Source organism: Gopherus flavomarginatus, chromosome 3 (assembly GCF_025201925.1).
Source record: "Gopherus flavomarginatus isolate rGopFla2 chromosome 3, rGopFla2.mat.asm, whole genome shotgun sequence".
Lineage (NCBI taxonomy): Eukaryota > Metazoa > Chordata > Testudines > Testudinidae > Gopherus > Gopherus flavomarginatus.
In genome coordinates this window covers 227,871,463-227,886,392 of record NC_066619.1, presented here as the reverse complement: position 1 = coordinate 227,886,392, position 14,930 = coordinate 227,871,463, and the positions used below count along the sequence as shown (strand labels likewise).

At 41.1% G+C, this 14,930-nt stretch overlaps 1 protein-coding gene across 8 annotated transcripts in view; it reads right to left on the bottom strand.

The window, feature by feature from the left end:
* MTUS1 (microtubule associated scaffold protein 1) overlaps window positions 1-14,930 on the bottom strand; it is a 204,888-nt gene that overhangs the window by 27,937 nt on the left and 162,021 nt on the right. For 7 of the 8 annotated variants that reach the window (XM_050947385.1, XM_050947377.1, XM_050947382.1 and 4 more), the window contains one exon: window positions 10,255-10,321. In XM_050947385.1, the coding sequence (XP_050803342.1) occupies window positions 10,255-10,321 (67 nt within the window). Of the gene's footprint in view, window positions 1-10,254; window positions 10,322-11,391; window positions 11,566-14,930 lie in introns of those variants that run through there. The other variant, XM_050947384.1, reaches the window with a different exon arrangement.

The following is a 14,930-nucleotide window of genomic DNA, read 5'->3' as shown; positions in this document are numbered from 1 at the left end:
AAAGCCAATGACTTCTTCCTTATACAGAGATTCAATTCATGTTTTCAATGAAAATAATTTAAATAATAAATGCTTACAAATTATGTACTGGATCCCCACATTATAAAGTCTAATTTGCCCACCATATATATCAGACCATAATAACTGAACTTACTCAGTTATTGTGCCTAAGTCACAGATGTTTTCATGCAAGTATTTTTCAAGCCTCTCTTCTAGTCCCAGTAAGAGCCAATATGAGCACTGTTTTAAGTATATTAATTCATGGATTAATTAAGGACTAAAAGCTATCAATTTTATGACTGAAACCAAAAATCATTTTCTTCAGGAAATTATGGTCATTTACTGGTTTACTTTACTTAATTCTCATGAGGATCCACTACTGTGCCAGATTTATAGGTACTCAGAGAGCTCCTTAACAGGCAGTAACCAAAAGCAAGAGACTAGCATAGTGAATTAGCAGCAAAGAATCCTGTGGCACCTTATAGACTAACAGACGTTTTGGAGCATGAGCTTTCGTGGGTGAATACCCACTTCGTCAGATGCATGTAGTGGAAATTTCCAGGAGCAGGTATATATATGCAAGCAAGCTAGAGATAACGAGGTTAGTTCAATCAGGGAGGATGAGGCCCTGTTCTAGCAGTTGAGGTGTGAAAACCAAGGGAGGAGAAACTGGTTTTGTAGTTGGCAAGCCATTCACAGTCTTTGTTTAAGATGCACCTAATTCACTCAGGATTACTAGGTTTGTTAATGGGATTGAGAGCAAATGACAACAGCAAATACTTAATAGAATGTACAAACATGAAATTTCATATTTAGTTGCTGCTTTGAAGTTTATTTTTTAATTTAATGCTGAAATGCGTCTTACCTGAAGACTTATTTCTACCTTCCTGTGACCCACACAAATGTGCTGAATCCAGATGTGCTCAATTTTTTTTCCCGCACTGGGTAAAAAATACTATAGCATAATTAATACTTTCTATGAATTTTAATTTTTGCTCAACCTGAGTGTGATGCTGTGTATAAGAAAGGTAACCATCTATATCACTGTTACCACTGTTACACAATTTCCATAAATCTTATACAAAGCATATCATGTAAGGTGTCAATGGAAAAGTTAGTCTATCAAATACGATTATGCTGGCTAAATCCAAGTATCATCTTTGTATCTGAAGATATGAATATTGGCTATTTACACGGGTTGTATTCCTGGGTAAACACCCCGCCCCCAAATAGAATTTACATCAAGGCCAGACAGTTATTTTGATAGTCAATTAAGGACACTCAGCTCACAATGGGCCATTGAAGAAATTCATCCTTCCCAGTAAGCCTTTCCTGTAGATGTGGCTGCCTCTGTGAGTCAAAGCATATCAGGGTATATGATATGCTCATGTGATCCTGGACTCATCTTGGGCCAATAATTTTCCATGCATCTGGGTTGTGGGCTTTATTTAAGACTGTAATATTCCATGCACATGTCCGAGGATATAAAAAGGCACTTCAGACATCTCCATTTGAAGACATTAGTCTTCATTTCCTGCTTCACTTCTCTAGTCTGGATTAATAACAAAAAAGCTCTAAACAAGGACTGACGACCCCAAATCTGTTTGGGTGATTCCAGAGAGTCTTTTGCAAGCTAGCAGTTTATTCCCAATGCTTCAAACCTGATTTAAGGACTTCGCAATCATTTGTATGTATATGATCTAGTAACCATTGATAACTCTTCTTTTCTTTTATTATTAAAGCTATAGTTTTTAGGATTGGCATGTGTGTGGGCCAAGAGCTGGAATGCGTAAGGAGACAGCATTTTTGAGTTCTTGTTAACCAGTGTGATGATACAGATGTTCACTACAAAACACCCTTTTAGTTGAAGCAGCTAAAATTGCCACTGAACACTGGCAGCAGAACATTAACACTGAGTTACATGTTCTTACTGCTCTTGGACCAGCTGAGATTAGACACGTTGACCAAAATCATCTTGGCCCTCATACAAGGGTGATTATGTTCAAAGAGCAGGTGTTGGAACACCTCATGCAAATAGAGAATCTCAAAGAAGGTCATATATTCTACCCTCTTCTACCCAAGGCATTACAATGGCAGTGGCAATTGGTCAAGAGTGCACCAAGCATAATATGGGATGAAAAGAGGGAAACCTGTGTGCAGCTCCTGGCAAATTAGAAACTACAAAAATCTCCATTCATTGAAACAGCTAATAAAGATCTTTAAGATCCCCTGGTAATGTCCATGTGTTACGTGAGAGTCAATATAAAAAGAGCACTGAAGTTAACACAGCTGTTATGGTTTCAGAAGTACCATTATGTACTTTGGGTATCATATATAGGACTTCATGTGTCATGGAAGTCACGGATTCCGTGACTTTCTGCGACCTCTGTGGCTTCTGCATTGGCCAGTGTAGCTGACCCCGGGCCACCCAAGCAGCTGGCCACAGGAACCAGCTGCTCAGGCAGCCCTGGGGACAGCCACACTGGCCACCACTCAGGTGGCCCTACAGCCAGCCACACCAGCATTGCTACAGCATCCCTGGGGCCAGCTGCATCGTCCGCTGCTCGGGCGGCCCTGGGCAACTGCCAGTGCAGCTGGCCTGGGGGACACCCAGAGCAGCACCCCTCCCTCTGCGAAGATTTAGTCAGGGGTATACAGTACAAGTCACAGTCAGGTCACTGGCTGTGAGTTTTTGTTTATTGCCTGTGACCTGGCCATGACTTTTACTAAAAATAGCCTTAATCATATATTATAAAAGTTGCTTAAAAAGATACATTGTTTAATTGAACATAGAGGTATTACATGTACCTATATGCATTTTAACTTGATTTCATCAGAACACTCTTTGGTCTTATTCACTCCTTTTTAATAAAAGGATAAAGTACTAAAGTTAGTTATGAGAAAGAATTTAAGAAGGGGAGCTAATGATTTGGGGGAGAGGGGGAAGTCATTTTTCACAAACAAAATAGTTTTTAAAAATGCCATCATCTGACCAAGGAAGAATCCAACAAGTTGAAAATTGTGTGAATTCTGAAAGATGTGTGTTTAATTATAACATTTGTATAACTGTCACAAAACAGATTGAGGCTACGTCTTCACTACCCGCCATATCATCTAGACGCGATATATCGATCCCCGAACATGCTCCTGTCAACTCTGGAACTCCACCGGAATGAGCGGTGGTAGCGGAGTCGACAGGGGGAGCCGCGGACATAGATCCCATGCCGTGAGGACGGTAGGTAATTCGATCTAAGATACTTCGACTTCAGCTACGTTATTCACGTAACTGAAGTTGCGTATCTTAGATCAATCCCCTCCCCTAGTGTAGGCCAGCCCTGGGATTCTCAAGCTTCAATATTGTATAACCCATCTTAGGAGATATTGTGAATGGAAGGGAGGTGGTTCATGTGACACTGAATGGGAGGGCTTCACAAGGCAATCAAGTACAGCAATTAATTACTTAGGAAAATATTAGGAAAGTAATTAATATTCTTTTCATGCAATGTAGTAAGGGACAGCAAAGGGAGTGAGCACCATACGTTCAAGCAGTTCTCTATGGACCGTTAGCAAGTGCTTGGTGAACTACCAATTGAGAAAATAAATGCTTTACCTATCTGCTACACTGTTTTGCAGAACTTGATTAGAAGTTACTTTTGTATTCTTAGGGTATGTCTACATTGCAATTAAAAGCCTGCAGATGGCCCATGCCAGCTGACTTGGGCTCACAGGGCTCAGGCTGCTGTTTAATTGCAGAATAGATGTCCAGGCTGGAGTCTGGGCTCAAACCCTGTGTGGTGGGAGGCTCCCAGAGCTTGGCCTGCAGCTTATGTCAGAACATCTACACTGCAATTAAACAGTCCTGCAGTCTGAACCGCATGAGCTTAAGTCAGCTGGCACAGACTAGTTGCAAGTGTCTAACTGTAGACATACTTTCAAAGGTTTGACGTTTCAGTAGATGGTAAAGTTTATCAAGTTAATATTAATTGCATTAAACAAGTGCAAGTAATATACCATTATCCTGAGTATCAAAACATATTCATTAAATCCTTCACTAAAAGAATGCCCTTTTTAATTGCAACTTTAAAAGGTCGCTTGTTCAGACAAATTAGCAAATATGAATTCTAAGAGAATACAGTAAACTGCCGGAGAGTAACTGTGAAGGACAAGATTTCTACCAAATACCTCTTATTGTTCAAGAAATATTCAAATAGTCCTCCACATCAGACACAAAGGGTTCTTGAGTTGCAGCTTTCAAAGGGCCAATGATAATGTTGAGTCAGGTTCATCCCATACTATTTTGGAGGGAGCATTCCAGTGGAAGAAATCTTATTCAGTTACAGACAGAAGAGTAAGTGAAGATATATTTTTTTTGTATTTGCAGGAGAGCTGCATATATCAGAGGCAAATTAGCCGGTATAAGATTGTTTATTTGTTATATCTTGTTCCAATATATCTTGTATTACAGGTGAAGAAAGTTAGCTTGTGTCCTTAGCTTGTGTATTGAAAAAAAAAAAAAGAAAAGTGACATGATAACTAGCTTAGTATGACTAACCTAGGCCCTTGGAATGAAGAGATCTACATTTTAAGTTTCAGTGTTTAGGCTTTCAGGCTGTGATTTTCAAAGAAGGCACAGTTAGGTACCCAAATTCCATTGAATTACTATTCCTTTGAAAATCATAGCCTCAATCTCCATGACCATTTCTCCAGAAACATATTTAACTGCTAAAATTGCATAAAAGGAAAAAATGATATGTACAACCACCATCCCCTACAAGAAAACATGGGATGTTCCATCTTCCAACACAGTAGTTATGGGGAAAGTTGCCTCTTAGTATCATGAGTATCATCACCTGCATACCTTAATTAAACTGCAATTACCCTGGAAAAAAGAGATAAAGGACAATCTAGAATATGGCCATTTGCTTAACAAGCTCAGCAGAAAGATTAATTTGGTATTGTAAGACAAGTAAACAGGCTAAAAGTAAATTCAGTTTTAAAGAAGGAAATTCAAGGCTCAAAGTTTTGTTGAATGTGTGCTGCAGGAGTTTTTAGTAGTTTGTGTAAGATAGCAGCTGTCTAAGACAAGACAACACAAAGTGCACACACCATGTGATGCTATCTATCTACCTGTTGGTTCTTCTATACTGCCAAATGTAAGCTACTAGGCCCTCAAACCACGCACATTAACAAAAAGTTTGCTTACAACTATAACTTTGAACATGTGTCCATAATGATCACATCAATATCCAAAACTGAGACCATCAGACTCTTTGGCTTTCTAGTTCTAAACTGTGCTTGTAGCATCCTGCATATCAGAACTTCGAGTACTTACTTTAAAGCAGCTTAAGTGAGTGTTAGGGCTGGTCTACACTGGTGGGGGATGGAGGGGGAGATCGATCCAAGATACGCAACTTCAGCTATGTTATTCGCATAGTTGAAGTTGAAGCATCTTAGTTCGACTTACCTGGCCGGCCTCACAGCGGTGAGTCGACTGCTGCAGCTCCCCCGTCGACACTGCTTACTCCTCCTGCCGACGTGATAAATCAATCCATGATAGATCGATTACTACCCACCGATTTGGCGGGTAGTATAGACATACCCTTAGTGTAGTTCAGTTCTATCTACTGAAAAAAATCGGCTTTCTACTACTACTGCTGTTAGTGTTAGTTGATCATATCATCTTATCAATGTTGCTCATACACCTCATCCACAAGTGCTGGGTCCTGACTTTCTCAAACAAAACCTGTTAAAAGCCAGAAGACTTTGAATGTCATGCTCGTTTTCCCATGTAGGTTTTAAATCCTTTCCCTTTCACATGCTGTGGTGGTGGGGGGAGGAGGAGGAGGAGTTTGATTTCTTCAGTCTGCGGGGTATAGAGAGTCACTTTTTAATTCAGGAAGTTGCATTAAGGTATGCTTTGCTGAAAGGAAGATTTAGCCACTGTGATGTAGTGTCCACTCTACACAGAAGTGGAAGGGGTTAAGGGAGGCCCCAGGGTCCTACCATATCCTATCCCCAAGAAGGAGCAGTGGAGGCGAGTCCTCCAAGCGGCACAGTGAGGCTCTATGGAGCTCAGTCAATTAGAGAAGGGCTGCAGGGAACAGCCAATCTGTGGCCAGCAGGCCCATATAAGAGGAGCTGCAGAGCAGAGATGGGACGGTTGCTGCAGGGAGCCTAAGGAGTGAGGACTGCGTTCCTAGTAGGCTGCAGGAAGGTAGCACCTTGGACAGAAAAGCTGTTGGTAGGACTGGGGGAGCAAGAGGGAGCTTCTGACTGGCTGCTGTGACTGGGTAGCAGAATGCCCAGAAGTAAGGGCAAAGAAGGTGTTGGGGCTGTGGGAAAGCAGCTCAGGGAATTGTAGCAGCATTGAAGCAACTTAAAGAGGCCCAGCAGGAGGCTGCCATCTACAGGGTCCCTGGTCTGGGACCCAGAGTAATGGGTGGGCCCCACTCATCACTGAAGAAGTGGCTGGACTATTACACAGTGATACCTCCCACATCTGGAATGCGGGAGAAACAGAGCAGCCTAACTGGAGGGCTGAGTCACGAAGAGGACGCAGTGGTTCCTGAGGCTAAGAGAGGGGCTGCAGATGGCAAGTCAGCACAATGGTGTGCAAACTGCAGACAGTGGCGTTGGCTTTGAGCAAATTTCCAAAGTGATCAGGAGGCAGTGCCAGCCCAGCAGTGAGTGGTACACCCCATGACAGGCATCTTCCAAAAGGCAAGTGAATCAAGCAGAACCTGCAGTTCTCTGATACTTGATGGACATTAACATTTTGGATCTCACATTAAGACCACAATGAGTAAGAGTAATGGAATGATCCCCTAGTGTAGCACTCCCATAATTGGTAGGGGAATGGAGTACTGAAGAAACAACATTTGTGTGGGAAATTATGTTTAACAATCCCCTACAACATTATACATCAAGATGACTAGTATCTGAAGTTTTCCAATCACTACCCATCTAAAAGGAGTACTTGAGAATGAGATCTGAAGTCAGTCTTCCCAGCCAGAGACTAACCAGACCATTAGTAGTCATAGGGGAGGCAGCTAGAGCCTATGGGAAGAGTCATTTGAGAAGGCGACAACTACACAAGGATCTTTTTTTTGAAAAAAACAGTAATTGGCAACAAAAATACAGGCCTGTTTTGTCCTCCCAACCCACTTTTCCAAACTAGGTTTTACCATCCCTAATAAAGAGCTGATGATGATTAAAGGAATTCTCTTAACTAAGTCAGTAGGCAAATAAATGTGAAGGGGAAAGGAGGCTGAAAAGGTATGTGAACGGAAGGACAGAGTGAGAGATGGGTTTTCTTTCCTGTAAGTTTATCTGACAGCCTGTCTCAACTACTCTCAAAAACTGATATGTCATGTCAAGAGACTTGTTTGTGCGAAGCTAAAACTCCAGGATTAAGAGTTTCTCAAGGGCTGGTCTACTTGACAAAGGTAGGTTGGCTTAACTACATTGCTCAGGACTGTGAAAAATTTCACACCCTGTGCAATGTAGTTAAACTGACCTAAGCCCCAGTGTAGGGTGACCAGACAGCAAATGTGAAAAATCAGGACAGCGGTGGGAGGTAGTAAGAGCCTATATGAGAAAGAGACCCAAAAATCGGGACATCTGGTCACCCTAACCCAGTGTACGACGAAGAATTCTTTTATCAACCCAGTTACCGTCTCTCAGAGAGGTGGATTTACTACAACAAAGGACAAACCCCTTCTGTTGCTGTATTAAGTATCTGTATCACAGTGGCACAGCTGTAGCATTTCTAGTGTAGACATAGCCTTATTTTGGGAACAGGGCTCTTTAGTGTTCATGAATCATAGAACTGTAGGACTGGAAGGGACCTCAAGAGGACTTAATATTACCTAGACCAGGGGTCCCCAACACGGTGCCCATGGGCACGGTGCCCACAGGGGCATCTAAATGTGCCCGCGTCCTGGCCGGCAGTTGAGCATTCGCAGAAATGCTGCCAAAATTCAGCGGCATTTTGGCGGATGCTCGACCGCCGCCACGGTCCTTTGTCTGGCGCCCGCCAGACAAAGGTTGGGGATCACTGATCTAGACCATCCCTGACAGGTAAAGATTGGAGGCTGTAAAGAACTGGTTAGACGATGGAGATTCTTCCACCTTAGGGAGGTTATGGAAATGTATTTCCATACTAAGCAATAGGAAGGCTAAAAGACACACGTTGACAATTCTAAATTGTGAGAACCTCTTGAAGTTTGCCATTTTATATTACATTTCATGCAAAAGATGAAAAAGGAAATTTGAAGTTAAAATTTCTGGCATTTATTGGTCAAGATTGCACAGACCTTATACTCAATTCAAAGGAATCTCTCTGTCTACCACATCTGATCAATTTCAAAACCTCAGGGAAAATTCTAGGCTTCAATGGTTAGAGCCATATTAATTATGGAGAAAATCAGAACAAAAGGGGAAAATGGGGGACACAGAGCCCCTCCCATCTAATTAACACAGCCACAGCGTCAAGCTCCTTTGCAACTGCCCATAGATCAAACTGGTTGATGCACCCATTAACATCTTTGAGCATAACAATATTCCTGCTCATCCTCTCAGATAACACCCTGGATGACACTCCCAGATAGAAAGAGGTATGGGGGCATGCACTGGTGAAGACAAAATGAGGAATGGGGGCATGCACACACACTTTGGCATGGAGAGGATAGGGCACCCTGATATGGAAGCCCCCCTGAACCTCTAGCATGAGGGAAAAGGGTGGGGAAGTTTCAGGAAGTTTCCGAAAGAGGGACAAGGAGATGGCACACAGGGGCTTAAGAAATGCATGGAACTTGTGATGTGTGCAGTAAATTTGGCAGACAAACTATGAAGTATGCAACCCCAGTGTACTCTATTGCATCTAGCTGATGAAGTTGTGTGAAGAGTACCCTAAGGGCAGGTCTACACTTAACACTGCACCCAGGCAGCTGTGCTGCTGAAGTGCTTTAGTGAAGATGTTCCAAGAGCACTCTCCTGTCAGCTTAGTTAATCCACCTGCTGCCAACATAGCACTGTCTACTGGCAGTTAGGTCGGTATAAAACTATGTTGCTCATGGGTGGGGATTATTCATTATTAAGCCCTGACCTACACTACAGAATTTCTTCGGTATAATTAATAAAAGTAAAGGGCAGTAAAGAAATAATTTGCTCAATTGTGTACAACACCAAAGAGACACTGTTGCAGAAAGCTTAATTACATTTTTTAAAACTGTAAGTTAGATATAAGCAGTTGTGACAGATGGGGAAGCCATTTCCTGACAGTTAATGGTTGGAGAGAGTCAAGGGCCCAAGGAAAGCTAAGCTCTTAACTCAGTTAGTTGGTAGCTGCCAACAAATGCCTATCCTATCAGTCACTACTGGAAAATAAGCTGTTGCTGCAAGTAACGAGAGCTATACACACTGTTAACTTTGACAGACCATTTACAACTTTCGGGTCCTATTTTCACATTACTTTCTAACTTTTCAATAATGATGATGATGTATCTGAAACTGACACAGAGGTGATTTGTGTTTTCAGAATGCTATGGTCGTAGGTTATGACAATAAAAATGTGCTGATACTGTATAAGCATTAGATCCATTTGCCTCAACTGCAGTTACATTTTCATTTCAAACACAAATCTCTGAGCAAAATACCACTTTAAGATCAAGGCAAAACAAACTGACATCACCATTAAACACAGTTAAATGCAACTTCAAAGTTGGCAAAACTATCCCTTGCACATTACAGTTCATTTTCAATATTCTAGCTGTCCACGAAGATGAGTTCTCAAGCATTTAATCTCATGAGATTTATGGCATTTCCTTCTAGTAATTTTACACTCATTTGCCCGCAAGCCAGTAAGAGAAAAAAATAGATTTATATGACACATTTTAGTTTTAATAGACTTTTGCTAGAAAGTGTCTTTAGAAACCATTTACAAATAATTTAGGTATCAAACAGGAATATGCATACTGTAAGACATCCCCCCCTCTTTGGAAAGTGAACGTTTTGGTCATCAGATACATGCTTCCTGAGGAGGCCCTGCAGCCTTAGTCAGATCAGCGCCAGGAATTCAGTGAACCCAGGGTCATGCTGTCAAGACTCCAGAGTAATGCAGCGTTTAAGCATTTGAACAGAATTCAGCCAGGGAATTAATGACTTCTGTAACAATACCATGACATCTGTCTTTACAAAACAACTCTTGCCGCATTTCCTCCCCTCCCCCCTAAAATTGGGAAAATAACTTCTTACCCAGCTCTCCTCTAAGGCTGAGGAATTCTTGAGATAGCTCTTTATGCTGTTTTAGTGCTTCCTCCCTCTGTAAAAAAAAAAAAAAAAAAAAAAAAAAAAAAAAAAAAAAAAAAAAAAAGGAAAAAAGAAAAAAACCCACATTTGGTTACTAATGTTTTGAATAGAGCACCTTCCAATAATTAACTCACATTATCTGTAGGAAAACAAGGCAAGAGTGAGAAGCCAAGAAATGAATCATTTAGGGTAACAGCTTTGCTGTTACACACACACAGATGTTCTTTTGTGGTTATGGAAGTTATTATTTAAACAACCTCCCTAGTTTTCCCAAGTTAACAATCCAATTAAATCTTAGTTTGCAGCAATTAAATGCTAGTATTTAGGATTCTTCTTCCCTCTCATGGGTGTAACTGTATATTGATCCACAAAGTTTCAACTAATGCATGCATAGGACATATGATGCATGCGTCTTTCAAACACAAACTTAAATATTTATACTATGATCTAGTCATCATATGTACTTTGTGCTGAATGTAAACAAAGCTAAACTTTGCTAGAGGCTCAATCTTCTATGAAGGAAAGGTAAAATCCACTTTTAAACTATCGCCATTTTTTCATTAATAGATTTTATACATTCAATGACTGCTAAAATACTCAGATTTAACTTCTAGCTTTAAAAAAACAGAATATAAAGAAAATATATAAAAATATAGGAAGTAGTGCTGGCATTCAGGAAGACTAACTAGAGCTTTTTAAAGCAAGAATCAGCTTGTTATTCAACTTAAAAGCTAGGAAAAAAAATACTACCTCTTTTGCTCCTTATATTCTGACCACAACCGAAAGACAGCCAAAAACCTGAAACTAGCTGCTGTACAGAACACAGTCTAAGAATCAGATTCAAGGAGGACAACCCACAACATAACTACATTAAAGGTATTTCACAGCTCAATGTTCACTTCATGAACAGAATCCTCCAGACGCAACCACTGCTGTGGAGAGCATAATGTTGCAGAGATCATAAGATTCAGGCTTTCCCATCAGGAATTGCTGCTGGAGCCATGTCACCTTCCCTGCAGTCAGCTACTGCCGAAATTCCCTGACATTCTTCCAGAAAAGCACTATAAAACAAATACTAATTACCCTTGTTGCAGCACATTGAGAATAGAGGCACATTTTGCTGCTAGAGCAGCCCATTTTCCAGCTTCTGTCTCTCCACTTTTCCCCCTGCACATGTAACAGGGTATACAGGTGGTACTGGCAACACCACAAACCAAACTGGTCTAGCTAGATATAAGACACTACTAGGAAGGGCTCCATTGGACCTTGCTTCAGCATTACTTCAAGCTTTGCAGGTTACCGTACTTCTTGTACTGCTCTCTCCCACCAGAGGCAGATATTGCAGCTTCTGCACTTGGCACAAGCAGCCAGTGATTACTTAAAGCCACAGCCCTTCATTTATGAAAAAATGAGAAGCAGACACTAGACTGATCGATGGCCACTTACTCAAATATCAGCTGGTATGGTAAAGGAAAATCTGACCTTCTCCATGGATAATGGGGTGTATTTTTAGCTTTCTGAACTAGATATACCAGGCCTTCACTTAAATTTGTATACACAAAAATAATTGACCTGAGACCTGAACTGGATAGAAAAACAAAATTATGCACCAGTGAGAATGCAATGTAAACACTAAGTTTAACATGATGAGTACCCAAACTTGCATTTCTAATGAACCTATCACTTGCAAAAAGCCTCACTGTGAACATTGTCTCCTTTGCTCTCACCTGTACTATATTAGAAACATAATACAGTTGTATAAAACCATTCAGATTTTTTTTGCAGTAGCAACTACATGAACATCTATGGTAGTTAAATTCAAACATTAACATTGCCATGCTTAGAGCCAGGGGTGGAGAAGTGCTCACAGAAAGCCCCACCTTTAGAATACATTTCTCTCCTATTTATTCCTACTGCAATTTAGTTTAGGACTCTTGATAAGAAACCCACTTGTCAGATTACTTAATTAGAGGATAAAGGAGGTGGCAAATATTCCTTCCAAATCTCAATTCCTTGAAACTATGGCCTGGTGTGTGTGGGGAGGGGAGGGGGTTCGATGTAAGATATGCAACTTCAGCTACAGAAATAGCGTATCTGAAGTTGATGTATCTTATTTCGACTTGCCTCCCATCCTCATGTCGCGGGATTGACGGCCGCGACTCCTCCGTCGACTCCGCTACCGCCGCTTGCCCTGGAGGAGTTCCGGAGTCGACGGGAGCACATTTGGGGAATCAATATATTATGTCTAGACGAGATGCGATATATCGATCCCCGATAGATCGATCGCTACCTGCCGATCTGGCGGGCAGTCTGGACGTACCCTATGAGACATTGATCTTAAAGACAATTAAAGCCCAAAGGAGTTAGATGTAGCCATTAGTTAGGTAGCCATTCGTTTAGCATTAAGTGCAACATTTCATCCATCTCCTACTTTGATCACACAGCTGTAATGCCTAGTTTGCTCATGAGTAAATAGTGAGTGTTTTTCCAAAAATTGTCAACTCATATGGTGTAACATTTGGACTTTTCAAGCAAAGTCCTTCACTGACTATGCTTCATATAAAGACCTACCTACACATTCTCTTCAGATTCGTTTGCCTAAATTATAACTATTTAATACCAAAAAAAAGATTTAGCATATGAAGGTTAGAAGTTTGCTTAACACATCCTCTTTTGATACAAATGGAAAATAAAGTGAGGTTATTACATTGAGCCTAGAGGGACAGGGTAAAAGTGTTGCTGAAGAAGTCTGCTCCTGTCTAGTTTAAATCAAGTGAAGGACACCTATATATGATCCTGAACTATAAGGTTGGCCTTAAATTTAGAGAGATTATGTACTGAGCAGACCGGCACAGCATATGTATACTCACATGACCTATCTTAAAGGCAAAAAAGATGCAGTGCTGTCATTTTAGCTCAATCAAGTTAGCTTAACTCAATTAATTGAAGACTCCTCTTAATGCTGGTTAAGGTTCATGCTAACATATTCAAAGGCTTGTTAGATGACTGTTGTAGCCTCATATTAATAAGCATTAGGAGGGGTTTTCTAACTTGTTTGAACAACAGGATTGAAAACTACACTTTCTCCCAATCAAGACAAAACCACAGCCATAAGTTGCTCTTTAGGGTATTAGAATTTCATACTTGTTCAATGGAATTTACCAGGATGCAGTTTTTCCACAAGAGAAGAGTGTGAGGAAAGGATGAGTCATAGCACTAGCATCAGTGTCCACTACAGATCTGACAATGAAATAGTGAATACTGAAGAGTTTATTATCTAAATAGATCTCACGGTAGTGCTGTGTACGTAGTTAAGTACTATTTACTATCAGTTGTTGAACTATGCAAACTAAGACTTAGTCTACCTTGTATTTTGCTTTCCCTTTTCTGTTTAATTATCCTTGAGGCAGTTTTCCATAGCCACCTTCAGGATCCTTGTTCTCTACTAAATTAAATTTATACTTGCATATATTTGTTCTGTGATTTGTTTTATCCTGGGTGTTTGTTTTTCCTCCTCCCTGCCTCCAATGTTACAAACTTCTCATTTGTAAAACTTCACTCCAATTCTTAGTTAATCCTCTAACTCTGCTTCTGTGACTACCCAGTTCTTCTTTCTGGCTACTTTCCCCACCAATGTTTTTCCTTTTTACTTCCATAGGTCTCCAAGCTCTCTTGGGCCTTTTCTTGGTGTTACTTCCCTTCCTTCTCCCTTTACTGGTGCTATTTGACTCCTCATCTCCAGCCTGGCAGTTTTGTCTTCCCCAGCTTCCCAAAGAGACTTAAAATGCTGTATTGGTACATCTGCACTGATGCAGCTGTGCTGCTTTAGCACTTTAATGAAGATGCTCTAAACTGAGGGGAGAGAGCTCTCCAATCAGCATATTAATCCATCTGCCCCAGAGGCGGTAGTCATGTCGGTGGGAGAAGCTCCTGCCAACATAGCACTGTCTACTCCGGGGGTTAGGTTGGTATAACTGGGTTGTTCAGGGGTGTGATTTTTCACACCCAAGCGACAGTTATACCAATATAGGTCTATAGTGTAGACCAGACTTGAGTCCAGCCAGCTCCGAATACTTCTAATCAATGCTTTTACACCCTTTGCCTTTACATTATGTAAGATGATGTCTACACTGCAGAGCTGTGCTGGCATAGCCTCCTAGTGTAGACGCAGCATAAACCAACAGGAGTTTTCCCTGTTTGGTGTAGGAACATCACCTCTCTGAGACCTGGTCTACACTCAGGGTTGCCAACTCTGACTGAAGCTATTCTGGGAGACTTTTTTTTTTCTTCCAACATGATGTAATATCCTTTTTTTAAAATAGCCTGTACAAATCCCCCAGATTGCTTTCAGTAGTCACTGGGAGAATAATGCCAATTCCCAGAGACACCAGGTCAATCCTGGAGGGTTAGCAACCCTCTCTACACTAGGAAATTAGGTTGGTACAGATGTGTCACTCAGTGGTGTGAAAAATCCACACCCCCAAGTGATGTAGTTAAACCAACTTAACCCTGGGGTTAGACAGTGCTAGGTCAACAGGAAAATTTTCTCATCAACCTAGCTACCACCTCTCAGGGAGGTAGAGTACCAATGTCAAGGGGAGAACCCCTCCAGTTGTCTTCAC